Consider the following 14131-nt stretch of genomic DNA (forward strand, 5'->3'; position numbering starts at 1 on the left):
CCATTAAACCAAGATCCGTTCCCAAAGCTTATTCCATAAAAACACCTCTGCACTGCTCGCTCTGGAGCCAGGCTGGGGTTGCTGGGAATGTTCAGCTGGAGAAGGGAAATTCCAGGGAAACCTTGGAGCCCCTTGCAGGGCCTAAAGGGGCTCCAGGAGAGCTGGAGAGGGACTGGGGACAAGGCCTGGAGGGACAGGACACAGGGAATGGCTTCCCACTGGGAAAGGGGAGATTTCTGTGGGATTTTGGGAAGGAATTCCTGGCTGGGAGGGTGGGGAGGAACTGGGATAGAATTCCCAGAGGAGCTGTGGCTGCCCCTGGATCCCTGGAAGTGTCCAAGGCTGGGTTGGGATAAGCTGGGACAGCGGAAGAATTCCTTCCCAAAATCCCATGTAAACCTCCTCTCTTCCCATTCCAATCCCTTTCCCCTTTTCCCATCACTCCAAACCCCTCCCCAAACCCCATCCAGCTCCCATTTTCAGCTCCGTTTTTCCCACACCGCAATTCCGGGTGCTGCGAGTTTGCAAATCCCTTTTCCAGCCGTGGAACATCTCCCAAAGTTCTGCTGTTAAACTTTAACCCCGCCGAGCACAACAATCCCAACCCCTCCAGCTCCAACTTCCACCTTGCTCAATCCAAGATTTAACACGGAAAACCCGGATTTGAAGCCGAGTTCCGGCTGCATCCCAAGGAAAATCGGGATTGTTTCCCTGCAGGAAAATTCTGGTTAATCATGCAGCAATCCCTCTCTTCCCATGGGATCTTTTCCCAGGACACAATTCCCAACCACATTCCCGGCCAACCTGCCTCTCTCCCGGGTTAATAAACTGCTCACCCTCGTGGTTCCCGGGATTGATTTATTCCCAAAGTTCCAGGGATAATAAATAACTCCCAGGAGTTCCAGTTTATCCAAGTTTATCCAAGGTTTTGGCCTCCATGCAAATCCAGCGCCGGCTCAACCAAAATACGATGCAAAAACCACCCCCAGCTGCGCCTGGTTCGACTTCTGCTGCCTCCGACAGCGGCGGCAGCGGCTCCTCATGGGGTCTGGGGTCCCTTCAGAGGGTTTGGGGTCAATTTCAGAGGGTTTGGGGTCCCTTTCACAGAGTCTGGGGTCCCTTCAGAGGGTTTGGGGTCAATTTCAGAGGGTTTGGGGTCCCTTTCACAGAGTCTGGGGTCCCTTTCACAGAGTCTGGGGTCCCTTCAGAGGGTTTGGGGTCCCTTCAGAGGGTTTGGGGTCCCTTCACAGGGTTTGGGGTCAATTTCAGAGGCTTTGAGATTCCTTCAGAGAGTCTGGGGTCAATTTCAAAGGATTTGGGGTCAATTTCAGAGGGTTTGGGGTCAATTTCAGAGGGTTTGGGGTCCCTTTCACAGGGTTTAGGGTCCCTTTCAGCAGATTTTGGGCCCTTTCCGAAGGTTTAGGGTCTCTTTCCAAGGGGGTTTGGGTCCCTTACAGAGGATTTTAGGTCCATTTCAGAGGGTTTAAGGTCCCCTTCAGAGGGTCTAGGGACTCTTCAGAGGCATTCTGGGTCCCTTTCAAAGGTTTTAGAGCAAATTTCAGAGGGTTTGGGTCCCTTTCAGAGGTTTTAGGGTCCCTTTCAGTGAGTTTTGGGGTGCTCTCAGAGGGTTTAGGTCCCGTCGAAAGAGTTGAGGGACCCTTTCAAAGGGTTTTGTGTTCCTTCAGAGGGGGTTTGAGCCCCTTCCTTGGGGTTTTGGGTCCCTTTCTGAGTGGGTTTTGGTCCCACTCCGAGGGTTTTAGGTCCCTTTCAGAGGGATTTGTGTCTCTCTCGGAGAGTTTAGGTAATTTTCAGAGGGTTTAGGTAATTTTCAGAGGGTCTGTGGACACTTTCCATGGGGTTTTGGGCCCGTTCAGAGGGGTTTTGGTCCCTCCAATCCAGCCTGGAAGCCGCTGCCATCCCTGATTTCCCTCCCGGCTCCCGCCCCACGAACCTCTCCCCTCCGGCTTTCACTCTGAACACTCATTAAACACCTTCCCCCAACTCCAGGTCCCCACACGGCTGCAAAACGATCCGGACCCCGCTGGAATACGATCCAAACACATCCCAAGGATCCCCACAAGGACGCGAATGCCAACAGCGAGACCAGGGAGCTGATCCCCCAAAAACCCCGGGTGAGAGGAACAGGGACAGCGGCTGACAGCGGCGGCCTGGCTGCTGCTTTCCGAGGGGAAAACCGGGATTTGAGCGGCCTTTTCCCAAATATTTCCTTACCGGGACCCCACAGCGGCGGCGAGAGAGGGGGCAGAGAGATGTGGGGGGACACGGCTGGGAGCAGGGAGACCCAGCGGGGACACGGGTGTGGGACACGGTGGGGACGGGGACACACGGCGGGGGGACACCGGGAGGCACCGGCGGACACGCGATGGGGCCGGGGGGACACGGCGTGGACACGGGGGACACACGACGGGGACGGAAGGAGCCGCCGGCGGCCGGGGGGGATCCACGGTGGGGACACAGGGACACACACAGGGACACACGGCGCGGACACCGGGACACGGGGGGACACCGAGAGGCCGCGGCGGCGGCGGCGACACCTCCTCAGCGAGCGGGGCCTGCGGGCCGCCGCCGCCTGGGCCGCGCCGGGCCTGGCCGGGCCTGGCCGTGCGGGGCTCGGCCGCGCGGGGCGGGGGGGCGGCGCGGGGGTGCCGGGAGGGCGGCGGGCGAGCCCGGAGGAGCCCCGCGGCGCGGCCGGCGCTCACCTGCACATGATCCGCCATCTTGCCCCATTCATGCTCCGCTCGCGCCTCCGCCCCCGCCTGCGCCGGGCCCGGCGCCACCGCGTCCCCCCGCGCCGCCGCCCGCACCGCGCATGCGCCGCGCCGGGACGCGCCCCCCCCCCCCCGCCGCCCGGGCCCCGCCCCCCGCGCGCGGCCCCGCCCCTTCCGCGCATGCGCCCGCCGGAGGGACACGCCCCCCGCGCCCGCCCCGCCTATCCGGCGCCTGCGCGCGCCGAAGGGACACGCCCCTCGCCGCTTAAGCCACGCCCACAAGGCGGTGGCCACGCCCCGCGGGGTGCGCGCGCCGCTTCAGGCCACGCCCCGCCCCGCCCAGGCCACGCCTCCTCGCCCGTGCGGGGCCTGCGCGCGGCGCCGGGACTCGCCCACAGCGCCCGGGCCACGCCCCCGGTGCGCGCGCGGCGCGCGGCGTCTGACGTCACGGCGGCGGCGCGGCGCGGAGGAAGGAGGGAGGGGCGCGAGCGGGGTTTGTTGACACGGCCTTAAAGGGGCCGCGCACCCCCGCGACCGCGGCGACAGCGGCGACAACGGGGACACCACTGTGACCAGGGTGACCAGCACGCCCTGTGCCCCCAGTATAACCAGTGCCTCCAGTGTCACCAGTGTGACCACTGACACCAGTAGGGCCAGTGCCCCCAGTGCCCCCAGTATAACCAGTGTTACCATGTGACCACTGACACCAGTAGGGCCAGTGCCCCCAGTGCCCCCAGTATAACCAGTGTCACCATGTGACCACTGACACCAGTAGGACCAGTGCCCCCAGTGCCTTCGGTGCCCCACTCCCAGGCCCTCGCACCAGTGCTCCCAGTTACCGCAGCCCAGCCCCAGTGTCTGCCCTGCCCCAGTGCTCCCAGTTCCCCCATCCCCCATTTCCCTCCCCGCGCTGCCGCAGCCTCAAAACCTCTTCCTCCCCCTCCCCCTCCCCCTCCTCGCCCTCACCTTCCCCATTTCCCCCCAACCCCCCCCTCCCATGGCTCCACCGCCCGCACTGGGAGCACTGGTTTGGACTGGGATGCTGGGCAGGGGCACGGCTGGGGGGTCGCCGCCCCCTGGGGCACCCCCGGGACCATTTCCCAGGTGGGAAAAGCCTGGCAGGGCCGTGGCAGGGCTGCCCAGCGCCCGGTGGCCTGTGCCCGGTGGCCTGTGCCCAGTGCCCAGTGTCCAGTGTCCAGTGTCCAGTGCCCTCCCCTGTGCCCAGTGTCCTGCCCAGTATCCTAGCCGGTGACCAGCGTCTTGTCCAGTGTCCTGCGCCCTGCCCAGTGCCCAGTGTCCTGCACTGGTGCTCAGTGCCCTGCCAAGTGTCCTGTGCCCGGTGTCCTCCACCAGTGTCCAGTGCCCTGCCCAGTGCCCGGCGTCCTGCCCCAGTGTCCTGCAACTGTGCCCAGTGTCCAGTGCTCTGCCCAGTGCCCAGTGCCCAGTTCCCAGTTCCCAATGCCCAGTGCCCAGTGCTCTGCCTAGTTCCCTGTTCCCAGTGCCCAGTTCCCGGTGTCCTGCCCAGTGACCAGTGTCCAGTGCCCAGTTCCCAGTGCCCACTGTCCTGCATATGTGCCCAGTGTCCAGTGCCCTGCCCATTTCCCAGTGCCCAGGACCAGTGCCCAGTGCCCAGTGTCCAGTGCCCAGTTCCCAGTGCCCAGTGTCCAGTGCTCTGCCCAGTTCCCTGATCCCAATTCCCAGTGCCCAGTGCCCACTGTCGTGCACCTGTGCCCAGTGTCCAGTGCCCTGCCCATTTCCCAGTTCCCAGTGCCCAGTTCCCAGTGCCCAGTGCCCAGTTCCCAGTGCCCTGCCCAGTGTCCAGTGCCCTGCCCAGTGCCCAGCAGCACCACAGGGTGGCACGCGGGCGTGTCCAGCAGTGCCACACCCACCTGTCCGGCGGTGCCACGCCCGTGTCCCTGTCCCCGCGTGGGGACCCACAGGAAGCCACCGCCAGCGGAGGAAACGGCGGAGCCCGAGCTGAGCACGTCACGAGCTGAGCCGGCCCCGGTGGCACCGGGGAGGGGACGCGGCCCCGAGGGACCCCCGGGGGACACTCCGGACACGCCGGACATGCCGGAGGTGCTCGGATGGAGGAGCCGGTGGTGAAGCAGGGCGGGATCTACCTCCAGCTCCAGCAAACCTTCGGGAAGGTCAGGGGGATTCGGGGGGTCCTGGAAAGCCACGGGGGCGTTGGGATGTGGGGTCCGGGGGTGAATCCCATGGGAATGGGATGATCCCACCCGTTGGATGCTCAGTGTCCCTTCAGGCAGCGCGGGGGGGGAGGGGGAACGGGAGGTGCTGGGGGTGCTTTGTAGGGACCCCCCAAGAGAGGCTCTGCAGAGCTGGGGGTGACGGATGTGACCCCAGAGCTGAGGGGTGACAGATGCCACCTCCAGAGCCACGCTGGGTGACGGATGTGACCCCCAGAGCCGCAGTGGGTGACAAATCCAACCCCCAAAGCCAGGGGGATGAGGGATGTGACCCCCAGAACCACAATGGGTGACAGCTACAACCCCCCCCCAGAGCCACGGGGTGACAGATGTGACCCCCAGAGTCACGGGGTGACAGATGTGACGCCCGGAGCCACAACAGGTGACTGATGTGACCCCCCAGAACTGGGGGGGGTGACAGATGTGTCCCCGAGCCCCACGTTGGGTGCTGGATGTGACCCCCAGAGCTGCCTTGTGTGACAGACGTGACCCCCAGAACCACAATGGGTGACAGCTACAACCCCCGCCAGAGCCGAGGGGTGACAGATGCCACCTTCAGAGCCACGCTGGGTGACGGATGTGACCCCCAGAGCCACGGGGTGACGGAAGTGACCCCGAAAGCCACATTTGGTGGCAGCTCCACCCGGTGGGTGACAGCTGTGGCCTCCGAAGCCGCGCTGCTTCCGCCGCTCATCGAGGCCGGGGTTGGGCAACGGCTCTGAGGGGAAGGAGCTGAGGGGCCTCTCCTGCTCCTCTCCCGGGTTTTGCTCCCCGTGGACCCCATCCCGAGGGGATCCACGCCACGGGAAGGGCAGCGATCCCAACATCCCATCCCGGGAAAAGGGAGCCGTGTCCCAGCACGGCCCGCGGGCCCCGGAGCTGCCGGGGAGGATTCGCTGCCGGTTTTGGGGCTGACTTCCCCTGCCCCCACTTCCCCTCTGCTGTGGGGCCTCCCACGCTCCGGGACCCGGAACTGCTGCTCCTGCCAGGGGAGAGTCGAAAAGTTGGGGTTTTTAGGGAAAATGGAAGGAAAAAGGAGCTGAAAGTCGTTCAGGGCTGTGGGAGGCTGCAGATGGGGGATTGGGATTGGAGTTGGGATTGGGTGAGCCTGGGATGCTGCTGGTGCTGGAAAGGCCTTGCTGCATGCCAGGGATGTTTATCCAGGGATTTTTAAACCCCAATTTATCTCACCCCCACCTTCAGCCAGTCCTGGCTGCAATGCAGGATCCTGCAGGGCTTTGCACCCTTGTCCTGCCTTGGGGTCCTGCATGATCACGAGGGGATAAAAATTCCTGGAAGGATAAAACCCTCCTGGGAAGGCAAAACCCCACTGATTCATTCTCCCCACGGCAGAAATGGAAGAAGTTCTGGGGTGTCCTGTACCGGGAGAGCTCCTGCTCCACGGCCCGCCTGGAGCTGCTGGAGGGCTCGGGGCCGGCGGAGAGGCTGCGCAAGGCCGAGGGTGGCCGGCGCCTGGTCCGGCTCAGCGACTGCGTCCACGTGGCCGAGGCGGGCGGCGATGCCACCTGTCCCAAGGACACCGTCCCCTTCCTGCTGGAGACCACGGACCGGCGATTCCTCCTGGCTGCCGACAGCGCCGAGGCGGCCGACTGGATCCAGAGGCTGTGCGAGCTGGCGTTCCCGGTACGCGCCGGGAAAAGCGGGGTAATGGGCTTGGGAAAGGTGGGATCCATTGGGAGGGATGGGACCCCTCACCTGTGCGCTTTCCCCGGACAGAGGAGCCGGGAGGAGCCGGCAGCGGCCAAGGAGGGCCCGCCGGGCTCGCTGGGCACCGAGGGCGAGTTCTCCATGGAGGAAAATTCCCTGTACAGCTCCCGGGGCAAAGGTAGGAGGAGTAGGGAAGGAGAAGCGGGGCTGGGGCTGCTGCGTGGGAGGCGAAATCTCCTCCCCAAAAACCTCTTCCTGCTGCGGTTGGCGGCGCTGGCTGTGCTGCGCTATCGGCAGTGGCCGGAGCTGTCCAGCCCTTATCAGCCGGACACCACTGCCCCGGCTGGGGGGTCACCCTGGCCTCTCTGCGGGGTGGGACACATGTCCAGTGTCCACCCCGTCCATCCCCAGCTGGCCTGGAGCAGATTGCTCTGGCTTGAGGGGTCACTCTGGCCCCTCTGTGGGGTGGGACACGTGTCCAATGTCCACCCTGTCCATCCCCAGCTGGCCTGGAGCAGGTTGCCCTGGCTTGGGAGGGTCACCCCAAGGTCCTTCTTGGGGTGGCACACGTGTCCAGTGTTCACTGTGTCCATCCCTAGCTGGCCTGGAGCAGGTGTTTGAGGTGACAGTGAGGGTGACGCCGTCGTCGCAGCGCTGCCGCCTCCGGGGCCGCTGCATCCTGCGGGCCGGCGAGGAGGCGCTGGAGCTGCGGCACCTCCAGAGCCAGGAGATCCTGTACAGCTGGCCCTACCGCTTCCTGCGCCGCTTCGGCCGGGATAAGGTCAGTGGGGTGCGGGAAGGCCGGGCTGGCCGTGGCCGTGGCCGTGGCTGTGGCGTGGGGACTGACCCCAGCCCCCCGCAGGTGACCTTCTCCTTCGAGGCCGGCCGGCGCTGCGCGTCCGGAGAGGGCAACTTCGAGTTCGACACCAGGCAAGGCAACGAGATCTTCCAGGCCATCGAGGCGGCCATCGACGTCCAGCGGGGCCGGGGGGCCGAGGGGCCGCGCTGGGGGGGCCCCGCGGACGAAGCCCCACGGCCGCTTGACCACGCCAGGACGCCCAGCTGGGCACAGGGCCACGAGGAGCCCAAGTGCCCCTCTGGGGAGGGGAAGGTGCCCAAAGGGGAGGGGAAGGGGGTGAAGGCCAAAGCGGGGATGCCGCCCGGGGCTGGGGAGCCCTCGGGGCCCTTCCAGGCGTCGCGGGGTGCGGATTTTCCCTACGCCGAGCCCTGCGATTCCCTGCGCCGCGGGAATGCGCCGGCGGTGCCGGAGAAGGGCTGGAGGCAGGACGGTGCCAAGGTGGAGTCCGAGTACGCCGTTCCCTTCGACACCATCGCCAAGTCCTTCCTGGCGCGCCAGCTCGGCGGCCTGGGCTGTCCCCAGGAGGGGCTCCCCGAGCCCCCGAGTGGCCCCAGGGAGGCAGAGAGGGGCCGGCAGCCCCCCGGCCGCCCCACTGCCCCCAAACCCGAGCACATCTACGACGAGCCCGAGGCTCTCTGCGCCCTCTCCGTGTACGACGAGCCCGAGGAGGTGAAGGGGGAGGCGTGGAGGCTGCAGGCGGCCCCCGAGGAGCCCCCCGGGCAGGGCTGTCCCTACAACCCGCAGCGCGATGACTACGCCGTCCCCAAAAGGCCCGTCCCGCTCCGCCAGCCCTTCCTGCTGCAGGGCAAGGAGTGGCTCGGCGACAACGAGTACGACAACGTGGCCCTCAAGGGGGCCAAGAAGAGGAACCTGCAGTGAGCGGGAGCGGGGGGACGGGAGGAGGGGACACCCCAAATGCCCCGATCGGGCTTTACCCCAGCCCCGGCTGGGCTGAGACCAGCCCAGCTCAGCGCACCCATGGCTGGGGAGGGGGCACGGGGACACATCTGGGCAGCGGTGCGGCACAGCTGGGTGGCGGCAGGGGACATCCAGGTGGCGGCAGGGGACAGCTGGGCAGCGCTGGGAGCGGGATGCGCCCACTGGAGGGCAGTGCGAGCCCGCCGGACGGGCGGCGCCCGGGCAGGGGTCCCCCCGCAGCCCCGCAGCCGCAGCCCCGGGACCCCAAATCCCGCTCCTCACCCGGCGCAGCCTCGGGAGCAGCGGCTCTGCCCCCCCCACATCCCCCGGGATGCACTTCCAGAGGCAGCTGGGGCGGGAATGGGCCTGGGATGCTCGGTTGGCGCACTTCGGCAGGGATGCGCACCCGGAATCCCCCGGGATGCAGCTCCCACCCCATGGGATGGACGATGCTCATTCCAGGGATGGACATCCCAGATCCCCCGGGATGCAGCTCCCACCCCATGGGATGGACGATGCTCATCCCCAGGCATTCAGATCCCACAGCCGAGGCTCGCTGTGCCCCCAGTGCTCCCAGTGCTCCCAGTACGTTCCAGTGCCGCGGCAGGGCCAGGTCCTTCCCTGTCCGAAGGTCCCTCCAGCTCCTCGCTCAGCAATCCCACAAATTCCCGCTGTTCCAGCCACACTTTTGTTTTTAATTCCTGTTATAGCCCCCCTTTCCAGCCCCTCTGGATTCCAGATGGAATACTGGGCTTTATTTTCATGGAGATTTTCACGGCTGGCTCCAGTCCTCCCAGTACAAACCAGTACAAACCAGTGCACGGCCTCTGGGTCATCCTCCCTTTCCTCCTCCTCCTCTTCCCAGCCACCTCCAGCCTTTCCTTGGATACATCCAGCCCCTCAACCAGACCCATCCCAATTCCCCATGGGTATTTCCCTGGCACCTGGATCCTGCTGGGACCCTCCATGGACACCTTGGACCCCCCCAGCTCCATCCCCACCCCGGAGAGACCTCGGGATCCCAGTTCCTCACCACCCCATCAGGTTTTCCATGGAAAGCGCAGACATTCCATGAATTATTTATAATCTCTCCCAATCAAAGGGAACGCTCAGGTGCTCCGGTTCATTTCCTGGATCCCGCGAATCCAAAGGGCGGATTTTAATAAGGCAAATTAAGTGCTTTTAATGAGAGACGCTGATTAAAGCTCCGTATCCATCGCTGCATCCCGGGCGGGATTGAAGGGAATGGGATGCGCAGGTGGGATCCTGCTCCAGGTGGGAAAAACACCTAAAATTGGGCCCGAATAAAGAAAAATCCCACATTTCCAGCACAGTTTTCCACACAGGACCAAGGAAAATCATTGCCGTGCCCTGGAAGGGTTTTGGGAGATGCTTCCCATCCTTTCCCAGACCCATTCCCATGGAAAAAAGGGGCGGTCCCTGTCCGTTCCCGGGGCTGGTTCCCATCTCCAGACTCAATCCAGGAGCATTCCCGAGCTGGAGCCAGGGGGACTCCTGGCATTCATCGGGAATCGATCGCTTGAGCACATGTTATTATTAATTAATTAACGCTCATTAGGGGGTTATTAATTATTCATCAGAGTTAACACAACCCTCCCTCCGCCAGCCCAGCTTCCCGCTCCATCCCTGCTCCTTCCGCCGTTTTCCTTCCTTAACCAAAGGGATGGAAACACTTCCCAGGCTTCGCTTCCCGATCCTGTGGGAAGCCAGGCTAACGAGGGATCGCCGGGAACGGCCCTATAAAAACATGGGAAGACTTCCCAGGCTGCACTTCCCAATCCTATGGGATCTGTAGCGGGCAGCCAGGGATCACTGGGAATGGCACCGATCATGTTTTAGAGGCAGCAGCAGGGATTGGGGGAAATTCTTTGAATTTTGGTGCTGGAATTGCGTCCCCTGCCTGCCCCATCCCCATGGATGCGGCTTAGGGTGGAAAAGGGGACCTGGCCTGGAGGATAAGTCTGGGTGAGGAGGATTCCAAGCTGGAAAAACCCTTGGAAGGGCTCGGCGAGGGGCTGGGCTGGGAAAAAAATCAATGGAAAAGAGGGAGGGAAGAGATTAAAGCCCAAAGCTCCAGACAAATGGAGAGATTTAATCTGATTTGGGAGTTATTGTCCTCATCGAGTTATGTGATTATGAATCATTTAGGAGCAGGGATGAGCAAAACAGGGATTTGTTCCGAGCTCCGAGGGGCTCCCGAGCCTCTTCCCAGGAGAGGAGCAGGGGCAGAGCCGCATACCCGGGATGGAGAAGGGCACGGAGCAGCATCCCGAGGGAAAGCCGGGCTGGGGAGGCTTGGAGGGGCAGAGCGAGGAATGAGGGGTGTGGGAGTCTTTGGGATGGGAAAATAGGGATTGGGAATGACCAGGAATGCAGCCCTGGGGCGGAAAACCGGGAGGATCCCAAGGGAAAGGTGGGCCGGGAAGGGCAGAGCGAGGAAAGTGGGATAAGGAGATCTTCGGGATGGAGAGGATGGGGAAGGGATCAGGGATGCAGCCCTGGGGCAGAAAAGTGGGAGGATCCCAAGGGAAAGGTGGGCTGGGAAGGCTTGGAGGGGCAGAGTGAGGGCTGTGGGAATCTCTGGGATGGAGAGAATGGGAAAATTGGGATTGGGAATGGACCAGGGATGTATCCCTGTGGAGAAAACAGGGAGAATCCCAAAGAAAGGGTGGGCTGGGAAGGCTTGGACAGTCAAGGCACGGAAAGAGGGGTGCAGGAATCTCTGGGATGGGGAAAACAAGGAACAGACCTGCTGCAAACCGGGATGGGGTCGCTTCCCAAGGCCTGGAGATGCCGCTCCCGGGCATTTTTCCCATTTTCCCCGCGGCTCCGCACACCTCGTGGAGGCAGCTCGTTTTCCCATTAGTGTCTCCTTGGATTAGGGATGCGCTCGCTCTCCCGCTCCGGCCGAATCCCAGGCGCCAGCAGGAGCTGCAAACTGCGTTAGGGCCGTGCCGAGGAGCCCCTAACGGCATTAGCGGGGAGCATTAGAGGTGCTGAGTGACAAGGAGCTCATCAGGCCGGGATTGATGGAAATCCCATTCCCGGAGCTGGCAGGAGCAGGGCCCTTCATTCAGGAAAAATTGGCTAATTGGGGAGGTCTGGATTCTCTCCGCCTGTCTCGTTCCCGGAGCTCCTCGGGATGTGGGATGTACGGAGGTGAGGAGAAGGTGGAGGTGGTGGAGCGGGGGGAAAGCTCCTAAATCCACCCATCCTATTTTTCCCTGCCCTTTTGGCGGCTTGAGGATTCCCAGACTGGTCATTCCTGGGAATTGCAGCATTCCAGATCCAGGGAAAAGCAGGTTCACGGCTACTGGGCTCTTTCCTGCCCTGGGCTGCAGCAAAATTAATTGGCAATCACCGGGAGTCCACACGGCCGGACTTTGTTGGGAAGGAAGCCGTAAAAGCTGCGCGTCCGCAGCCGTAATTCCTTCATCCCACATTGATCCCGCGGCCTCTGCTGCCCACGGATCGGCCGGGGGGACGTGCTGGGCATCGATCCCGGGCACCTCGGCCAGCCCAGAGCATCCCTGATCCCTGCCCATTCTGGGAGTGATTCCCAGTCTGATCCCAGCCCGGAGCATCCCTGACTGTTCTGGGAGTGATTCCCAGTCTGATCCCAGCCTGGAGCATCCCTGACTCTTCTGGGAGCGAATTCCCAGTCTGATCCCAACCTGGAGCATCCCTGGCTCCTGCCCGTTCTGGGAGTGATTCCCAGTCTGATCCCAGCCCGGAGCATCCCTGACTGTTCTGGGAGTGATTCCCAGTCTGATCCCAGCCTGGAGCATCCCTGACTGTTCTGGGAGCGAATTCCCAGTCTGATCCCAACCTGGAGCATCCCTGGCTCCTGCCCATTCTGGGAGTGATTCCCAGTCTGATCCCAGCCCGGAGCATCCCTGACCCCTGCCCGTTCTGGGAGTGATTCCCAGGCTGATCCCAGCCCTTTGTCTTCCATCTCCTTCCCGCCCTTATAAATATCTGGGAATATTTACAATTATGGCTTTTTTGGGAAAAACGCCTCCATAACTGCTGTTGCACCAAAATCCTGCCGAGGGATGCAGGGATGGAGGGAAAGTTTGGGGAGAATCTGTGGGATTGAGGGGTGCAGGAGGGCACAGCAGGACTCTCCCACTGGGATGAGATCCCGAAGTGAGACCCCATGGGATGGGAGAGGAGAGTGAGCAAGGGAAAACCTGGATCGATGGAGCAGCCGGATTTGCTGCTGGGGCCCGGAGGAGACAAGGAGGGCTCGTGCCAAGGGTGTGGAAAAGCTTCTGGAAAGGCAATTTCCAGCTGGTTCTGCTCCAGGGAATCGCTGTTTTTATGGGATGCTGCTGCTAGATCCATATTTTGTATGGAATTCTGCAGCCCTGCTGGGCTGGGGGTTAATGCGAGCAGGGGAAGGGTCCCCACCCTGCCCCGTGAGCCCCCAAATCCCTCCATGGCAAATTCCAGCCGGGAATTTTTGATGGAAGCTCAAACTGTGTTAGGACAGCCCGGCCTGGAAAACACTGGAGCTCTTTGGGTCGTGTACCATGACGGGAATCCCATTAACGGGATCATGAGAGGATGTGTCCACATCCCGAATTCCAGAGCCTGCCTGTCCCTCCCTGCTCTCCCCTTCTCAGGGCAGGATGTGTTTAAAAGCCTGGCTTGAATCCCGGGATTTTTCCAAGCCCTCATCTCTCCCGAGTCTCCATGGAAGTGAATGTTTAGTGTGTTCCTTTCCCTCGATCTGCGGTGTTTGAGCCAAAATAATGCTCCGTGTGCTTCCCGAGCTCCTCCGCAGGCGGATTTTGTCAGGAAATATAAATATCCCGACACCCACCTGCCCAGGCAGCGAGAGAAGGCGCAATCCCACCCTCGGCACTGCTGGGAACGATGGGAATTCTGCAGCTTGGAGAGGCCCTGGCTCCCCAGAGAAGCTGTCCCTGGATCCCTGGAAGTGTCCGAGGCCAGGCTGGAGCAGCCTGGGAGAGTGGGAGATGTTTCTGCCCATGGAAGGGACCTTAAATCCCATCCAGTGCCACCCCTTCCATGCCCAGGGACACCTCCCACTGTCCCAGGCTGCTCCAGCCTGGCCTCGGGCACTTCCAGGGATCCAGGGGCAGCCACAGCTGCTCTGGGAATTCCATCCCAGCCCCTCCCCACCCTCCCAGCCAGGAATTCCTTCCCAATATCCCATCTATATCCCTGTGTCCTGGCACTCCAGCAGATTCCCTGTGTCCAGGGCTGTTCCCGCAGCACCCACAGAGGGATGGGAGAACAGAATCCTGGAATGCTTTGGGTTGGAACGGGATGAGCTTTAAAGTCCCTTCCCACCCAAACCATTCCAGCATTTTCATGCTGCCCTTCCCATCCAGGTGGGATCTGCTCCCTCCGTGCCCCTGCCCAGCTTTCCCCAGGGGATCCCTGTGCCCGCGTGTGCCCATCCCGGTGGCACGGGGCACACGGAGCCGCCACCTTTCCTGGGATCCGTCTCATTAGAGCCGGGAAGCGGCGGAATTTCCACCCTGCTGCTCCCTGCGAAGGGGGAGCCAATTACCAGCAGCTGGTGAGAGCCGAAAATTATTATTAATTTCCAAGCGAGCATATGCTGTGTGTTAACAACCCCCGTGCCGTGCCAGAAGGGCCCATCCCATCCAGATGGCTCAACCTGCCTTGGGAATGATTCCTGCCGGGCTCTGCCGCCGCTCCGGAGCGCTCAGGGATGAGGGAAGGGGACA

At 62.6% G+C, this 14131-nt stretch overlaps 2 protein-coding genes across 3 annotated transcripts in view; one reads left to right on the top strand and one right to left on the bottom strand.

Annotated features, from left to right (window-relative positions):
* Positions 1-2816, bottom strand: part of XPO7 (exportin 7) — a 63582-nt gene extending 60766 nt beyond the window's left edge. For both annotated transcript variants that reach the window (XM_032092003.1, XM_032092002.1), the window contains exon 1: positions 2721-2816. In XM_032092003.1, coding sequence (XP_031947894.1) covers positions 2721-2738 — 18 coding nt within the window. In that variant the 5' untranslated portion in view covers positions 2739-2816. The remainder of the gene's footprint in view (positions 1-2720) is intronic.
* DOK2 (docking protein 2) lies at positions 993-9717 on the top strand. Its single transcript, XM_032092024.1, has 7 exons — positions 993-1046; positions 2008-2132; positions 4670-4879; positions 6293-6583; positions 6677-6785; positions 7207-7388; positions 7470-9717. Exons 3-7 carry the CDS (start codon positions 4817-4819, stop codon positions 8343-8345), a joined length of 1521 nt encoding a protein of 506 aa, XP_031947915.1. The 5' UTR covers positions 993-1046; positions 2008-2132; positions 4670-4816; the 3' UTR covers positions 8346-9717.
* Positions 9718-14131: the final 4414 nt, after the last annotated feature.

This window comes from Corvus moneduloides, chromosome 27 (assembly GCF_009650955.1).
Source record: "Corvus moneduloides isolate bCorMon1 chromosome 27, bCorMon1.pri, whole genome shotgun sequence".
In the NCBI taxonomy this organism is placed as follows: Eukaryota; Metazoa; Chordata; class Aves; order Passeriformes; family Corvidae; genus Corvus; species Corvus moneduloides.